Raw genomic sequence first — 15380 nt, forward strand, 5'->3', positions numbered from 1 at the left:
CAACAACAAAATCTTAGCAAAGCCAACTTTAAAACTTTTTGTATTGGAAATATTAGATGTAAAAGTTTAAAGTTTCACTGAAAAAAACACACAAAACCGCTTGCAAAGCTCCACGGGTTTCCACAGAATCGGAAAAACCACCATTCAAAAAAATAGAAAGAAAAAAGAACGAGTTAATGAGTAGAGATATATTCTTTGAAAACAAGTCATGAGTAAATGTATCTTGTTTTAAGGATGTTTTGATTGTTTTATTGAAAAAATTTTTTCTTGTGGTGAAATCAGTGCAGTTGTGTTGTTTACAGAAGATCTGATAAGATTACAAAAATAATATCCAATTATTTCAATCATTCAAATTGCTTTTTCAATCATAACTAGTGCTGCCAATCGATTCATCGCGATTAATCGCATCCAAAATAAAAGTTTTTGTTTACATGATATATGTATGTGTTCTGTGTATATTTATTATGTATATATAAATCCAAACACATAATAAATATACACAGAAAACACATATATTATGCAAACAAAAACTTTTATTAATCGCGATTAATCGTTTGACAGCACTAATCATAACCTGTTAACAATATGGCTTGATTGTGTTCAAAACAGTGCACTGGATCTTTTGACCCCATAATACTAAAACAATGACGACTCCACTCTGGATCTTGTATGGAGAGTGTTTAGTAGTTCGCTGCATACTCAGTACCTTGTAGTCCTCGACTCAACAAAGCAAACTCTTTCACAATGTCCTTCATCCGTCGCTTACTCACTTGTTCCCTGTGTGAACAGTTGAAAAGAAGAAACAGATCTGTATAAAGTGCAGCAGAGTTCCTGGGTGGTGTTCTGGTGTTAATGTCATGGTTCTACCTGAGGATCTGCTGGCAGAAGTGTTCTTTGTGCTCAGTGGTGAGATGTGAGCTGGGGAAGCCAGGGGGCAGAAGAGCCTCTCTAAGCCACACAGACAGCATGCTGGGACAGTTACGACTCACTGAAAACAAGACTTCTGCAAAGTGCTCCGCCAGACTGCGTGGAGACTGACCCCCAATGGCCTGCATTCACAATGATATCGGTCCTTACATGCTCAATATATATCTAGTATTTTATGGCTGCATATTCCTGTATGAAGTAAATGTTCCTAAAACACTACCATCAATTATTTTACACACAATTAATATTACAATTAAACAGCCTGCACTGAAATACACAAGTGACTTATAAGATAATGGACTGAATTCCTATATTTCAGGTTGGTGAGTTACATTTTAGACATTTTTGCACTGCCAGTGAAATTACTTGGAAATAAAAGGATATTGTTTTCTGGTCTCCAAGAAACATTAGTGGTGTTTCATTCCTTCATTAATCAGTATTTGTTTCAGTGACTCGATCACTTGTTTCATTGCTGCGTGAATAAGTGTTTTTGAATGAATTAGCTGAGTGAATGATTCAATGACTCCAAAAGTCACTTGTTTCCATACTAAGTGAATCAGTGTGATTGAAAAAATAGGTTAAAGAAATGACACGATTACTCACTCATAAAGACAGTCATAACTTGCTCCTAAATGAATCAGTTATTCACTCAGAAAAAAATTAATCATTTTCATCCTGAATCAATCAGTTTGTTTGAATAAAATGGTTAATTGAATCACTCATAAAGACAGTCACTTAAGTTACTCCTGAATCATTAATTTTTCATTTTTTTTAGCTGCACACCACCTGAAACCAATTAAGTAAAAATTCATATTCAAAAATTCACTCATAAAAACAGTTGTTTCCATCCTGTATGAATGAATTAATGTTTGTATGAATCGAATGAGTATTTGAATGAATAGGTTGAATACATTATTCAATGACTCACTGATAAAGGTCACTTGTCGCCACCTACTGGTGTAACAATATAAATTGCAGAAATATGAACTGCACAGAGAGTCTGTCTGAACTGCTGATGAAAACAGTACTGACCTCTAGTAGGGTCTGAAGGAGCAGCTTGCCGTCCTCCTGTAGCACCTCCCTCACAGCAGGAATATCCTCACAATGAGAGATCAGCTCCGTCTGTGCAGGAGCATCAAGAGAGCATATCATGGAGTATACAGTACTGGGTGAATAATACTACAAGTATTACTGGTACAGAAAGAGTTCATTCCAGCTCTGGTATTTGGGCTCTGTGTTCAACTACAGCTGTCTGAGAAGATGAACCACTTCTGAGAACATGTTCAGTGTTGTACTTACAAATAGCAGACAAGTGGCTTTCAGGGTTGGAGTTTCAGGACATTTGAATGACAAGATTCCTACACAGACATAGAAAGTTAATGAATGGATGCATAAATGAAAGCTGTGGCTGTTAACACACTTACTGATGCTCACCACAGTAGAAAACAGCTTTGATATCAAGACGGTCTGAAAGATACAGGTCAGCCTTTCTTCTCAAAACCTGCAGAGATCAGAGAAAATATTACCAAAAAAAAGAAAAATGGGAAACCTCTTCACATGGTAAAAACAATGAGAAGAGGTTGCTTTTTAAATATGAAAATTTATCTAAACTATGTAATCTATGTAAATATATGCAAATTACAGTATGTAAATTAGCATCTAAAGTCGACAAAAATAAACTACAGACCTGAGTGTGAAGCTGCATAAATGACTCCACCACATCTGGATGATCTCTGGAGCCTACAACAACATTTAAAGTCAAGCATTAATATAGCTTGCAAAATTGTGCATGTTAAAGGTATTTTTTTATTTGCTTCATTAGCCAACAACAGAGTTTGATTACCGAGATAAAATGAATAGTATTAGTGATATGATCTCAACATTGCAGCCACCATGCTTTTTCTAGGCCACTCATGTACACATTTTAATAATATAAAGTACTATTCATTTCTTTAAGGATAAAACAGTGGAAAAAGTTACTTAATGTAACTTAAAAAAATAAATATTCTGTCATCAGTTACTCATCTTCACTTCGTTCCAAACTTGTGTGACTTTCCTACTTCTGTGGAATATCGTTCAACTGTTTCTGTGCATACAATGTCCAAAACAACACAGGACTCCATTGATTTTCTTTGTACAGACAAAAAAAAAACAACAGATCATACCGGTTTGGAACGATATGAGGGTGAGTAAATGAAAATGATTTTTCATCTGGAGATAACTATCCCTTTTAATGCACTTTTGCTAACTATTTGAATCGACTAATCACTTTAAATTCAGACCCTGACAGAGCTCATTGTTGATATGTTGATAGCAACTCATTCTAATCTCTTACCGAGATGAAAAATGGACATGGTGATGTTGGTAATCAGCTCCAACAGAGCAATGATTGGAGAAAAGAGATCCTTCTCACAGCCAAAAATGTGAACTAACTAGAGGGAAACATGAAAAGAATAAACAATACTTGTCTTATCATCAAGCTAATTATACGTTATGTCATTACTTGTCGTGTGAGGTCTAAAGCCGAGGCTTGTGGGTAAGCGCCGAACATCTGACCAATGAGCTCACAGAGCTGAGTCACCAGCGGGGCAAAGTCACGGAGAAGGGTCTTCAGGGACTTCTCAAAGACAGCACACACCGCCTGAGATGGGGCGAGAGAAAAGCCAATCATTCATACACTCCCACAAACACACACACACGTTCACACACACTGACCTCGACCACTTCTGGTTCATTCAGCCACTTGCTGACAATGGTCTGGATCAGAGGGAAGGCCTGCTGCAGGACAACCACCACCTGAGAAACGGCCAGAACAGATGTTAGGTGCTCATTTGATCAACAATAGCTGATTGGACTTTGAGTCTCGATGGCTTGTCATACCGGGTTGTCGTTGTGTGGCTGTGTTTGGACAGGCCTCATGACCTCCAATCTTTCGCTTTGCTTGTTTAGGTCAAATGTAGAGAAGAGATTGGACAGCAGGCCGAGGATGTGGACAATAGGAAGCTTATTAGCAGAACTGGGCTGCATAGAAGGGGAAAAGAGAGTATTGTTGTTCCATCAAATTCAGGTACGGAAGGACAAAGGGTTTTAAGTTAACTAGAAAGCCTCTCTGGAACTATATTTATTGTGTACGATACATATACATTTTCTTCACAGGTTTAAAGGTACTCTAGCAGCTCTTGAATTCAGCATGCACTGCCGTTATTGCTCCTCACCGGTTCATTGGCCAGTTTCTCCAGCTGCTGGATGTGAGGGGTGACCAGAGAGAGCAGCTTCCCCAGAATCTCGTCACGGGGCAGGGCTGAGAGCAGGAACCCCAGCGCCTGCATTATCCACATACACTGAGGGCTCTGTACAGGAGACTTACTGTCAGTCCGACTATGACTACTAAGCATGATCAGCAGCTCATGTCCGGTCCATTCACATGAATACAGAAAACTGACTAGTGTTCTCTTAACCCTTATTTCGGTTTTCAGTTTTTGCTTGATTTCATTGTTTCAATGGTTTTCTCAATCTGAGTAAAAACATAGTGCTATCTTAAAAAACCCTTTTAATTAAGTTTAATTAACATTTAATTAATGTAATACAGACCAATTTTTTTAAATATGTGTTAAATAAAATCTATATATTGTGTTTAACAAACAGACACGGAAACGAAGGGCTAAAATTATATATAAATTAAAATTACTCTTACACAGACAGAAAAATGTAAAGCAAAGGGGGTCTAAGACTGTAAGCATTACTGTGAAAATTACACTTCAAAGTGATTTAAAAAAAAAAATGTATAGCAAAATTTGACAGATAATTGTATAAATGCATACTACATATACTGGCCATTACTGCCATGACATGATGCATGCCCAAATAAATGCTACTTAGTTTTATTGTATGGTGTAGATTTTTACTTTAGTGAACTTCCATAAGTTTACATATTTATTTAAAGAGACAGTTCACCAAAAAGCTGTTCCAAACCTGTATGAGTTTCTTTCTTCTGTCAAACACAAAAGAAGATATTCAAGACATTACATTTTTCTATCCAATGGAAGTCAGTGGTTACCGTCAACTGTTTGGTTACCAACATTATTCAAAAAAATCAGGTTTATAACAAGTTTGAAACAACTTGAGTTTGAGTAAATGATGGCAGAATTTTTATTTTGGTTGAATTATCCCTTTAAACAAACAATGGTGAAAATAGAGAAACGTAATCATCTAAATGACCTAAAATCCCAAAAGTATTGCTTGATGTTACTACATCAAGAAATTAGTGTTACATCATTTCATTTAAAAAAGCTACAGTCTTACTGTCTTCCCAGTTAAAAATGACCATTAATAGCCAAGACTCTTTTTGAAAAGCTTCAGAGGGTTAAAAGCATTATATAAAGTCATCATGTTTTTTATTTTTACTAGTGTAAGTTACACTTAGTGTTACCAAAACTAAGCAAACAAATGAATTGGACTTACTTTATGGATGTCTTTGACAAGCACCGCCTGAGACCAAAAAGACCACCATGAGTTTCTACATTACACACTGATAATGTTTTGATGCAACTGTATTCAACCTGTGAGACGGCCATGATATCATTGGCGTGAAGGTGGAGGTCTTGTCGACACTCTCGACAGATTCTCTTCAGAGCAGAGACACAAGCCACGGACAGATCCGGGTTGGACAGACCATGCAACACCACAGGAAGGACACTCGCCAACATGAGCGAATGATCGGCCAACCACTCGGCCAAAGAGCCTGTGAGAAACCATGACAGCAGTCAGTGAAATCATTTTTCACTACAATATTGCCACAATAGTAAAACTGAACTAACAATGAACACAAACCGTTCACACAGCATCTGTTAAGCTTAAACTCACTTAATTTTTTTCATGTCAAGAATCTCAAGTAAACGTATCTTGATTTAAGGATAATAAGATAATGTACCTGAAACATTTAATTAAATGCTTTTATGAATTTAAGACTTTTTAAGGCCTGATTTGTAGAATACACTTGCAAGCTATGTTTAGAAATGAATGAGTGTACCTATGGTGAACATGATGGTCTCAGCCAGCTGAACGTTGTTTGCTGTGATGAGAGGAATCAGACCGATCAGTCCTGGAATAACGTCTGAGTAACTGACATCTACTGTCTCAGCAATGGACTGAAAGCCAAAGAGCAGAGCCTCTATATCCTCCACGGGAGAGAGGGAGATGACACAGAGATATTGTTCAATAGAATACATGACATATACACCGTATTTATAAGCCAGTGTAACATTAGGACTGACTTGCCATGAGGAGGGGTGCGTCGTGTCCGTCAGCAGTGAGCCTAGTTTATCATACAGGTTTCTGAGGAGCTCTGGGCCCAGCAGCTCATACACATACATCAGAGTATCCGAGATGTCAACCCTCAAATCCAATTAAACATGCTTATTATTGCATTATGATACAAATGAAAAATAAATGAAGACTGAATGGAGAAGAAAAAAATGAAAAAATTGAAATATTAATGCTGTTTGCCAGAGAATCAATCAACACAGAATGAACAAACCCTTAATTTTAAGTATTAATCTTTGCTGTATAATTTAACACATTGTAAAAAAAAATATGCACTGATGAATAAAATATATAATTTATTTTTTGCCCAAATACATTTAATTTATATGCTATAAACATACTGTAAACAGAGTTGATAAAAAAAAATAGTTTTTCAAAATTAAAATTTTACTTTATTTATTTTAAACCATTAAATGCCAAGATATGTTACACAATATGCATGGGGTAAATCCGTTTCCAGTCTTAAAAACAGATTTTAAGTAAATGCTAAATGTTTTTTTATTTATTTAATTTTACAAATGTTTAGATATTTTTAGATAAAATATAAAAAAAAATTCAGGAAATATAATTAACTAAAACCCACAGGATATAATTTATAAATATATTTTAAAATCTACAAGAGAAATGTATTTTAGCACGTTTTTTATATTTTTTAATTTTGTATATATATTTCAAAATATATCTCAAGGAAAGGCACTTTTATGAGAATTTGAAAGCAGAAATGTGAAGCATATAATTTTATACAATCACTTAAATTAATTATTCTGTTTATAAGTATATTAAAAAAATCATGTAATTATATAATAAGTGTATTATTTGAGCTACAAAACTGTTGTTTAAGGGGTTCTTAACCTTTTCTGTGTAAAGTTTTATTTAGGCAATTTATACTGCACACATCTTGTCTCTTACTGCTTTTGTTTATATATATATATATATATATATATATATATATATATATATATATATAGATATAATATATATATATATATATATATATATATATATATATATATATATATATATATATATATATATATATGCATATATATTTCTTTTTATCCCCTTCTTGATTATTGACCCTATGTATACAGGGGTTATTATTAAACAATTTAGCAGTTTTAACTATGCAGTTGTATTTCTTCCTTCTTAAAAATGAAGTTTAACCTGTAGGTCCTGAACTGCTCTTTATCATCTGCGGACCACGCGGCATAGTCCTCATCTCTGGGGAAACAGGCCTTCTGCAGCAGAACATCCACTAGCTGGAAGTACACAGGCCTGTAGATCTGGAGATACAGCGTCTGCCTCTCAGCATCCAATGACGTTATATCGTCCTGAAACAAGCAGCCAAAAGGACATCATATCTGCTCCAGTTAAGTCAACGCAACACCAGCTGGCATCAAACATGAGTGATTTTTGGAGGTGGACTTGTACCTGTAGGGTGTACCAGAATGTGAGCGTGAGCGAGCTGGAGGTCTCATCCACAGGATAGTGTCCAGGTGTACCTGTGCAGGACATAATCATGCTCACTAGAGCCTGAAAGCCCTGCCAGTGATCCACCTGCTCCAGAAGAGTCCTGGGGAGTTGAGACGGACAGAACGAGGGAAAAGAGCTTTCACCAAACAGACAAGGGCAGTCAGATGATGAATTGGTCTTCTTATAGACCCAGGCCATCTGAGGTCAGATAAGACTGTTATTAATGGGAGACTGATGATGCATATAGATCATTATGTCCAACCTGCAGTGCGTTTCTCCCAGAGCTACAGCAATGCGACAGATTCCGTGAGACGTCTCCATGTCTCCATCCTGCACCGCTTTCTTTAGCTGCTCCTGAAGTCCCAGCACCTGAGGAACAACCTTCAGCAGACTGTCTGCAAACCTCCACACGCACAAACACATAGACTATGAATATGAATATTTCACACAACCTTCTGTGAAACAAGATTTTGCACAGACATTAGTTTCTATGACAATTACTTGAGATTCGTTTTCTTGTGTAAGGGAGAATGTAATCAGTTATCAAACTTTTTTTTTTTTCAAAATTATCAGCCAGTATTGGATTTTTGATAGTTTAGCTTGTGCATAAAATGAGTTCATTTCTTGAAAAACATACACCAGCTGCAGGGATGTTGTTTGAATATTTTTTTTATGTCACATTTTTAAAGGAATATGAATCTTTCATGGTAAATATTATCAGACTGCTTTTTACTGTGTTTCAGTTTAATTTTCTTTATTATGTAATAAAGTAGCATACAGGTGCAGGTTTATCATTTTTGCTATTTTTCTGTTATTTTTCCTTAATATGAAAATAATTATCACCTTATCAGTTTTGGAATTTGAATAACACTATGGATTTATGGCAGCAAAATATGCATTGGCAAATACTTTGCTGTTCTACGCACATTTTACCAGAATATGTTAAGATGTTTAATATATTCAGTTATCTATAAATTTTAATGCAAAAATTCCCCTATATAAACAAACACCATAAACAATGGTAACTTGCAATTGTTTCCTTAAAGAGCTACTTCTACCTGATTTAACACATAAACTAATGTATTTGAGTTAATTTAGCAATATTAAATAAGATTTATTAATAGAAAGAATCAATTAATTAAAATGTTTAACTTTTTTTGTACAGTCCACTACCTGTCTGTCTGACAGATAATATGCTCTATAAGCCTTTCCATTTGGATTACACAGTTTTAACATATAATAAATATGACAAAATGCGATGCATATTTGTCAGTAATACATAAATGAAAAAGTAAGATTTATGCACTGAAAAATCATAGCATAGTTTATTTTAAATTATTTCTATATCTTTTTGATTTTATATAAATAAACATTTTAAAATGCATTTTGCTTAAATATGCAAATTAGCATAAATCAGTTGTGAAAACAACTACATTTATTCAGTTAAAAAATATGACAAGTTGTGAAACAAACAATATTCAGTTAAAAATATATTCAGTAAAAATTAGTTAAAATGTATAACATTGAAACAAATTGGAAACCTATATTTAAACCTGGTTACTTTGTATTTAAAACACATTCAGTTAGTTAGAAATCTTGCCTGTTTCTTACATGTTTCGTTTATGTTTTACTGACAAATATGCCTCTGGTTAAGCTTATTAGTTTATGTTAAGACTGTGTTATACAAATGGATGGAAGTTTCATATGTAATTCAAATACATCTGGCAAGACAAGGGAAATAATCTGATGCTTAAGGAAACAGACAGAACTATTAATACATAGACATGAGCTCATGCATGTTTTAACAGTACAAGCAGCTGTCGTCTCTCACCTCTGACAGTCAGGCTGTGAGATGATGCTGACGATGGTCTCTACGGCTGTGTCAAACAGCTCAGACTCCTTCAGCAGGGCGAAGCAGCTCTCCAGCAACCCCTCGCTGTCTTTTAAAGCGATGTCCAGCGTGAGCCAGGAGGACACGCACCTCAGCACCCGCTCTCTGACCGGAGAGGGTGCGTCCGGCCGCTGTAGTAACTGCTGGAGCAGGGAGCAAACCGAGCTCCAGTCCACAGCCAGAGCGCTTCTCAGCTGTGAGCGCCGAGACGCCGGGATACTGCTGCTTTGCAGCTCCTCAGGCAGAACGGCGAGGAGCTCTAGAAGTGCGAGGCATTGGGCTTGACCACCAGCTTCTGTCACACTCTCTCCAGTCTGGAAGGCACGCAGAAGATCTGGTACTGCCGTCGGCCACGTTTCAGGTAAGACGTGAAGAACCAAAGAGGCCAGAGCGACACACAGCCTCGTCAGCACCATCTTAGGCCCCGATGCAAACTGGCCGACCTGAGCGATGAGCTGCGAGCGGAGCGAGTCTAACTGACCCGGCGGGAGGTCGGACCAGTGGCGGGAGATTTTAGCATGTAATGTGCTTGCCCCAAAGAACTGGATCTCAGGAACCTAATGTGAAACCGAATAAGTAAGATCAATGAATGGAATGCAGTGAAATGTATGTGGTGTAGTCGAACCCACTGCTTACTTTGTCTGTCCGGAGCAAAGCCCAGCAGAAGTGCCAGGCTTGTGGTGATGCCTGGGCTTGTGTGAGCCACTTCTGGGCCACATTCTTCTTGTCCATATCAGGGTCATAGTAGAGCTGCTGAAGAGCCTACAGAACATCAGGAAAGACCAAAGACTGATTCTATTATAATTACACTACTTGTCAAAAGATTGAAATCATTAAGTCTCTTATGCTCACCAATGTTGCATTTATTAGAAAAAACCACAAAATACGTAAAATAATATTCAGATTTTTATAGTTTTAGTTGTATTAAATATGAGATATTCTATGTTAATATGTTAATTATTATTATGTTCATTCATTTTAAAATATAATTTATTTCTGTGATGACAAAGCTGAATTTTTAGCAGCCATTACTCCAGTCTTCAAACTGTTTTTACTGCTTAATATTTGTGTGGAAACGTGACACACTACAATTCATATATATATATATATGGTTAGGGTAAGTTCATTTAAATTTTTTTTTTTTTTTTAGAAATTAATACTTTTATTCAGCATGAACACATTACAATTATGATGTTACAAAAGATCTCTCACCAAGGATGCATTTATTTATACATTTTCAGCAACCATTACGTTCTTCAGTATCACAATTTTTGTTATATAATATTTTTGTCGAAACTGTTATACATTTTTGACCCTGGACCACACAATCAGTCATAAGGGTCATTTCAGCTGAAAGCTGAATAAATAAGCTTTCCATTGATGTATGGTTTGTTAGGAGGACAATATTTGGCTGAGATACAACTGTTTGAAAATCTGGAATCTGAGGGTGCAAAAAAATCAAAATACTGAGAAATCACCTTTAAAGTTGAACAAATGAAGTTCTTAGCAATGCATATTACTAATGAGAAATGAAGTTTTAATATATTTACAGTAGGAAATTTACAAAATATCTTAATGGAACATGATCTTTACTGAATATCCTAATGATTTTTTGCGTAAAAGAAAAATCAATAATTTTGACCCATACTATGTATTTTTGGCTATTGCTACAAATATACTCCAGCGATGGTCCAGGGTCACATTTTTTCTAAGGATTCTTTTATAAATAGAAATGTAAAAAACAGCATTTATTTGAAATAGAAATCTTTTGTAACTTTATAAATGTCTGTCACTTTTGGTCAATTTAATGCATATAAAGGAGTATTAATGCCATAAAAGTATTGATTTAATATTTTTTTATTACCCCCAACAGCAAAAACTGTTTTCAAATAATAATAATAATAATAATAAATGTTTCTTGAGCCGCAAATAAATATACAGGTGCATCTCAATAAATTAGAATGTTGTGGAAAAGTTCATTTATTTCAGTAATTCAACTCAAATTGTGAAACTCGTGTATTAAATAAATTCAGTGCACACAGACTGAAGTAGTTTAAGTCTTTGGTTCTTTTAATTGTGATGATTTTGGCTCACATTTAACAAAAACCCACCAATTCACTATCTCAACAAATTACAATACTTCATAACTTCATAAAAAAAAAACATTTTTGGTGAATTGTTGGCCTTCTGGAAAGTATGTTCATTTACTGTACACGTACTCAATACTTGGTAGGGGCTCCTTTTGCTTTAATTACTGCCTCAATTCGGCGTGGCATGGAGGTGATCAGTTTGTGGCACTGCTGAGGTGGTATGGAAGCCCAGGTTTCTTTGACAGTGGCCTTCAGCTCATCTGCATTTTTTGGTCTCATTTTCCTCTTGACAATACCCCATAGATTCTCTGTGGGGTTCAGGTCTGGTGAGTTTGCTGGCCAGTCAAGCACACCAACACCATGGTCATTTAACCAACTTTTAGTGCTTTTTGGCAGTGTGGGCAGGTGCCAAATCCTGCTGGAAAATGAAATCAGCATCTTCAAAAAGCTGGTCAGCAGAAGGAAGCATGGAGTGCTCCAAAATTTCTTGGTAAACAGGTGCAGTGACTTTGACATTTCACCCCAAATCATCACAAACTGTGGAAACTTAACACTGGACTTCAAGCAACTTGGGCTATGAGCTTCTCCACCCTTCCTCCAGACTCTAGGAACTTGGTTTCCAAATGAAATACAAAACTTGCTCTCATCTGAAAAGAGGACTTTGGACCACTGGGTAACAGTCCAGTTCTTCTTCTCCTTAGCCCAGGTAAGACGCCTCTGACGTTGTCTGTGGTTCAGGAGTGGCTTAACAAGAGGAATACGACAACTGTAGCCAAATTTCTTCACATGTCTGTGTGTGGTGGCTCTTAATGCCTTAACCTCAGCCTCAGTCCATTCCTTGAAGTTCACTCAAATTCTTGAATCGATTTTGCTTTGTTAACATGCTTGGATACAGCACTCTGTGAACAGCCAGCTTCTTTGGCAATGAATGTTTGTGGCTTACCCTCCTTGTGAAGGGTGTCAATGATTGTCTTCTGGACAACTGTCAGATCAGCAGTCTTCCCCATGATTGTGTAGCCTAGTGAACCAAACTGAGAGACCATTTTGAAGGCTCAGGAAACCTTCGCAGGTGTTTTGAGTTGATTAGCTGATTGGCATGTCACCATATTCTAATTTGTTGAGATGGTGAATTGGTGGGTTTTTGTTAAATGTGAGCCAGAATCAGCACAATTAAAAGAACCAAAGACTTAAACTACTTCAGTCTGTGTGCATTGAATTTATTTAATACACAAGTTTCACAATTTGAGTTGAATTACTGAAATAAATGAACTTTTCCACGACATTCTAATTTATTGAGATGCACCTGTATTAGATTGATTACTGAAGGATCATGTGACACTGAAGACTGGAGTAATGATGCTGACAATTCAGCTTTGCATCACAGGATAAAATTATGTTTTAAAATATATTCAAATAGAAAACCCTCGTGAGCATAAGAGACTCAGTTCAAAAATATTAAACAATCGTAATGATTTTAAACTTTTGACTTGTATAGTACATATTGATATTATCATATTCTTTCCACCAAAAATGTATTGATAATGCACAGATAAGATGTAACTGAAATCACAGCACACAATGGAGAAGCATAACATAAACCAGCCACCAAATCCCCCACATGCTGACAGTTATTATTAGACTAGCACAGCTTACTGAAGATATCAAGTTACTTTCCACTTACAGAAGCTTCTTTATTGTTCTGACGTGCACAAGGCCAAACACCTTCAAACTTGTGTGGCTTTTTCTCAGCTGTTAGTGGAATTACAGGAATATGAAGGAATAGAGGCCTCAGGGACAGCGTTGTCCAAACGAAAGGCAGCCCTGAATGGAGCTGATGAAATCTACTTCTATTGAATTACAGCTCTCGCCTCAGGTTTACATCTCCAAACATTGGCAGTTTTGATTTAACTGCTCTTAAAGAAAAGAAAAATGGCTTGTTAAAATGTATGGCTATATCACACATTTCATTCAGCTCAAGTGTTAGCAATAATCTTCAGAAATGCAGAGGCACTGGCACAAAGTAACTGTTATCCACACACTCCATGAAATGCCAAGCAGTGACAGAAATGTTCTGCGTGACATATGATATTTTAACATAAGTTTTAGTTATGGAATAAAATTGATAGTTTAGTCCTGGCTTCTAATTGGTCAATACAGTGTTGCAGTCAACTTATTTTATTTCCTTACACAGTGATAAGAGTGGAAAAGTAAAACTCCATTGGGGAACTGATTTTTAATGTTACTTTATTGATCTTTAAAGACAGAGCATCATGAGTTACTCTTCTGGTATACTTCTGTTTAAGCCATTAGCATGTATTATTTCAACTTATTTTTTAATTATTATATTCAACAGCTAAATTCTTGGTGAAAACTACATTACCCATAATTCACCAATCAAAAAAAGCCACCAATCAGGGATATATTCACATATATTCATTTCTCAATGAATGTAAAATAAATTGTTTCTCTCTCTCTCTTTTTCTCATCAACATCTTTAAATAAACAGTTTTATATTTATCCATGATTGTTATTTCAATTATATTGTTCACAATGATTCTAGGATTGTAGTTCTTTGTACCTTTGTTTCTTGTTTTTTATTTATTGTCAGATTTCCAGATAATGTTTTGATTGTGCAATGTTGTGATTTTCACCTGGTTGTGTGGTTTGGTTCATGGATTTTAACTCTTAAACAAAGGTATTTTTTAACCCCTATTGGATTTTCGTTTTATTTTGGTGTCAGTTGCCACTCGATCCTTAAAACATAACATAAAAATACTTCTGAAAATTAACTTAGTGCTATTTCAACACAACCCAGATAATAAAATTTCAATTGCTTTTTTATTTAAAAATTTTACTTACACCTTATTGATATAAGTGTCAAAATAATTATAGCAATTTAAAAAAAATAATAATAATAATCAGGCCCAGTTAAAACCCAATAAGCTAAAAAAGAAGAAAAAAAAGAAATTATGTATTTATTGATAAAAGGTATTTTGACTGGTCTCCATGCTAGAAGTGTTTTTTTTTTTTTTTTTTTTTCGAGGGGGGGGGGGGGTTAAAAACACATTGTGGAGCAAATAAATAAATAAGTGTGTCTCCAGAAAAACAATATTAACATTGCAATTTTTTTTTCATGTTTTAGCCTATATCTGGGGCCTTTGTGTGTTATTGCGACGTAGGACATTTTTAATAAGCACTTATAAAATTAGAAAAGAAATGTTAAAGTCTCTACCAAATGCTTTGACGTTAATACTTAACGTTTATTAAGTTGCTACCAAGGTCACTCAGACCCCAAATATGCCAGGAACTGCAATAGTGAAAAACTAAATGATGACCAGTTGCCGCAACTAAAATATAGGCTACAGTTTCCCTAATATAACATTTAGGTGTAACGCTATAACCTTGTATTAGTCACCGTTAGTCGCGTCCTCTCAAACACAACTCGAGGGTTATTGTGTTTCTGTGAGTCACAGCAGCTCACTCTACTCACCCTCTCCACTGCCTCCACCGTGAACTCGTCTGCGCTCACTGCATCCATTCCCAATCCTCACTGACTTCCTTGTCTCCTATTCTTGCGCTCAGTAACAGTGAGTATTCGGTGGTAAGGTGTGAGGGGGTCCTGTCAGGTCATGCGTGTGTTTGTGCTCTCAGGATGGTCCGCTCCAGCGCGACGCACA

General features: G+C 35.9%; 1 protein-coding gene across 2 annotated transcripts; it reads right to left on the reverse strand.

The window, feature by feature from the left end:
- Positions 1-226: 226 nt before the first annotated feature.
- On the reverse strand, positions 227-15331 carry ipo13a (importin 13a). 2 transcript variants are annotated; one of them, XM_042717874.1, is made up of 21 exons: positions 15194-15331; positions 10250-10375; positions 9554-10170; positions 7985-8125; positions 7681-7822; positions 7414-7580; positions 6201-6321; positions 5957-6104; positions 5487-5668; positions 5389-5415; positions 4143-4277; positions 3808-3948; positions 3643-3723; positions 3431-3568; positions 3263-3359; positions 2615-2667; positions 2362-2428; positions 2227-2285; positions 1960-2049; positions 868-1049; positions 227-777 (listed from the first exon to the last, which is right to left on the reverse strand). In XM_042717874.1, exons 1-21 carry the CDS (start codon positions 15239-15241, stop codon positions 681-683), a joined length of 2859 nt encoding a protein of 952 aa, XP_042573808.1. In that variant the 5' UTR covers positions 15242-15331; the 3' UTR covers positions 227-680. The 2 variants fall into 2 exon arrangements, with proteins under 2 accessions (XP_042573808.1, XP_042573809.1); XM_042717875.1 differs by lacking the exon at positions 15194-15331 and adding an exon at positions 13385-13604.
- Positions 15332-15380: the final 49 nt, after the last annotated feature.

This window comes from Cyprinus carpio, chromosome B2 (assembly GCF_018340385.1).
Source record: "Cyprinus carpio isolate SPL01 chromosome B2, ASM1834038v1, whole genome shotgun sequence".
NCBI lineage: Eukaryota > Metazoa > Chordata > Actinopteri > Cypriniformes > Cyprinidae > Cyprinus > Cyprinus carpio.

What these genes read in the sequence shown, in the direction of transcription:
- ipo13a (XM_042717874.1), bottom strand. Translation starts at nt 15,241, where the DNA reads ATGGATGCAGTGAGCGCAGACGAGTTCACGGTGGAGGCAGTGGAGAGG. An exon ending in GAGCAGTTCAGGACCTACAG is followed by an intron (nt 6,322 to 7,413) that starts GTTAAACTTCAT and finishes ATTGGATTTGAG; the next exon opens with GGTTGACATCTCGGATACTC. An exon ending in CATGTCCATTTTTCATCTCG is followed by an intron (nt 2,668 to 3,262) that starts GTAAGAGATTAG and finishes ATGTTGTTGTAG; the next exon opens with GCTCCAGAGATCATCCAGAT.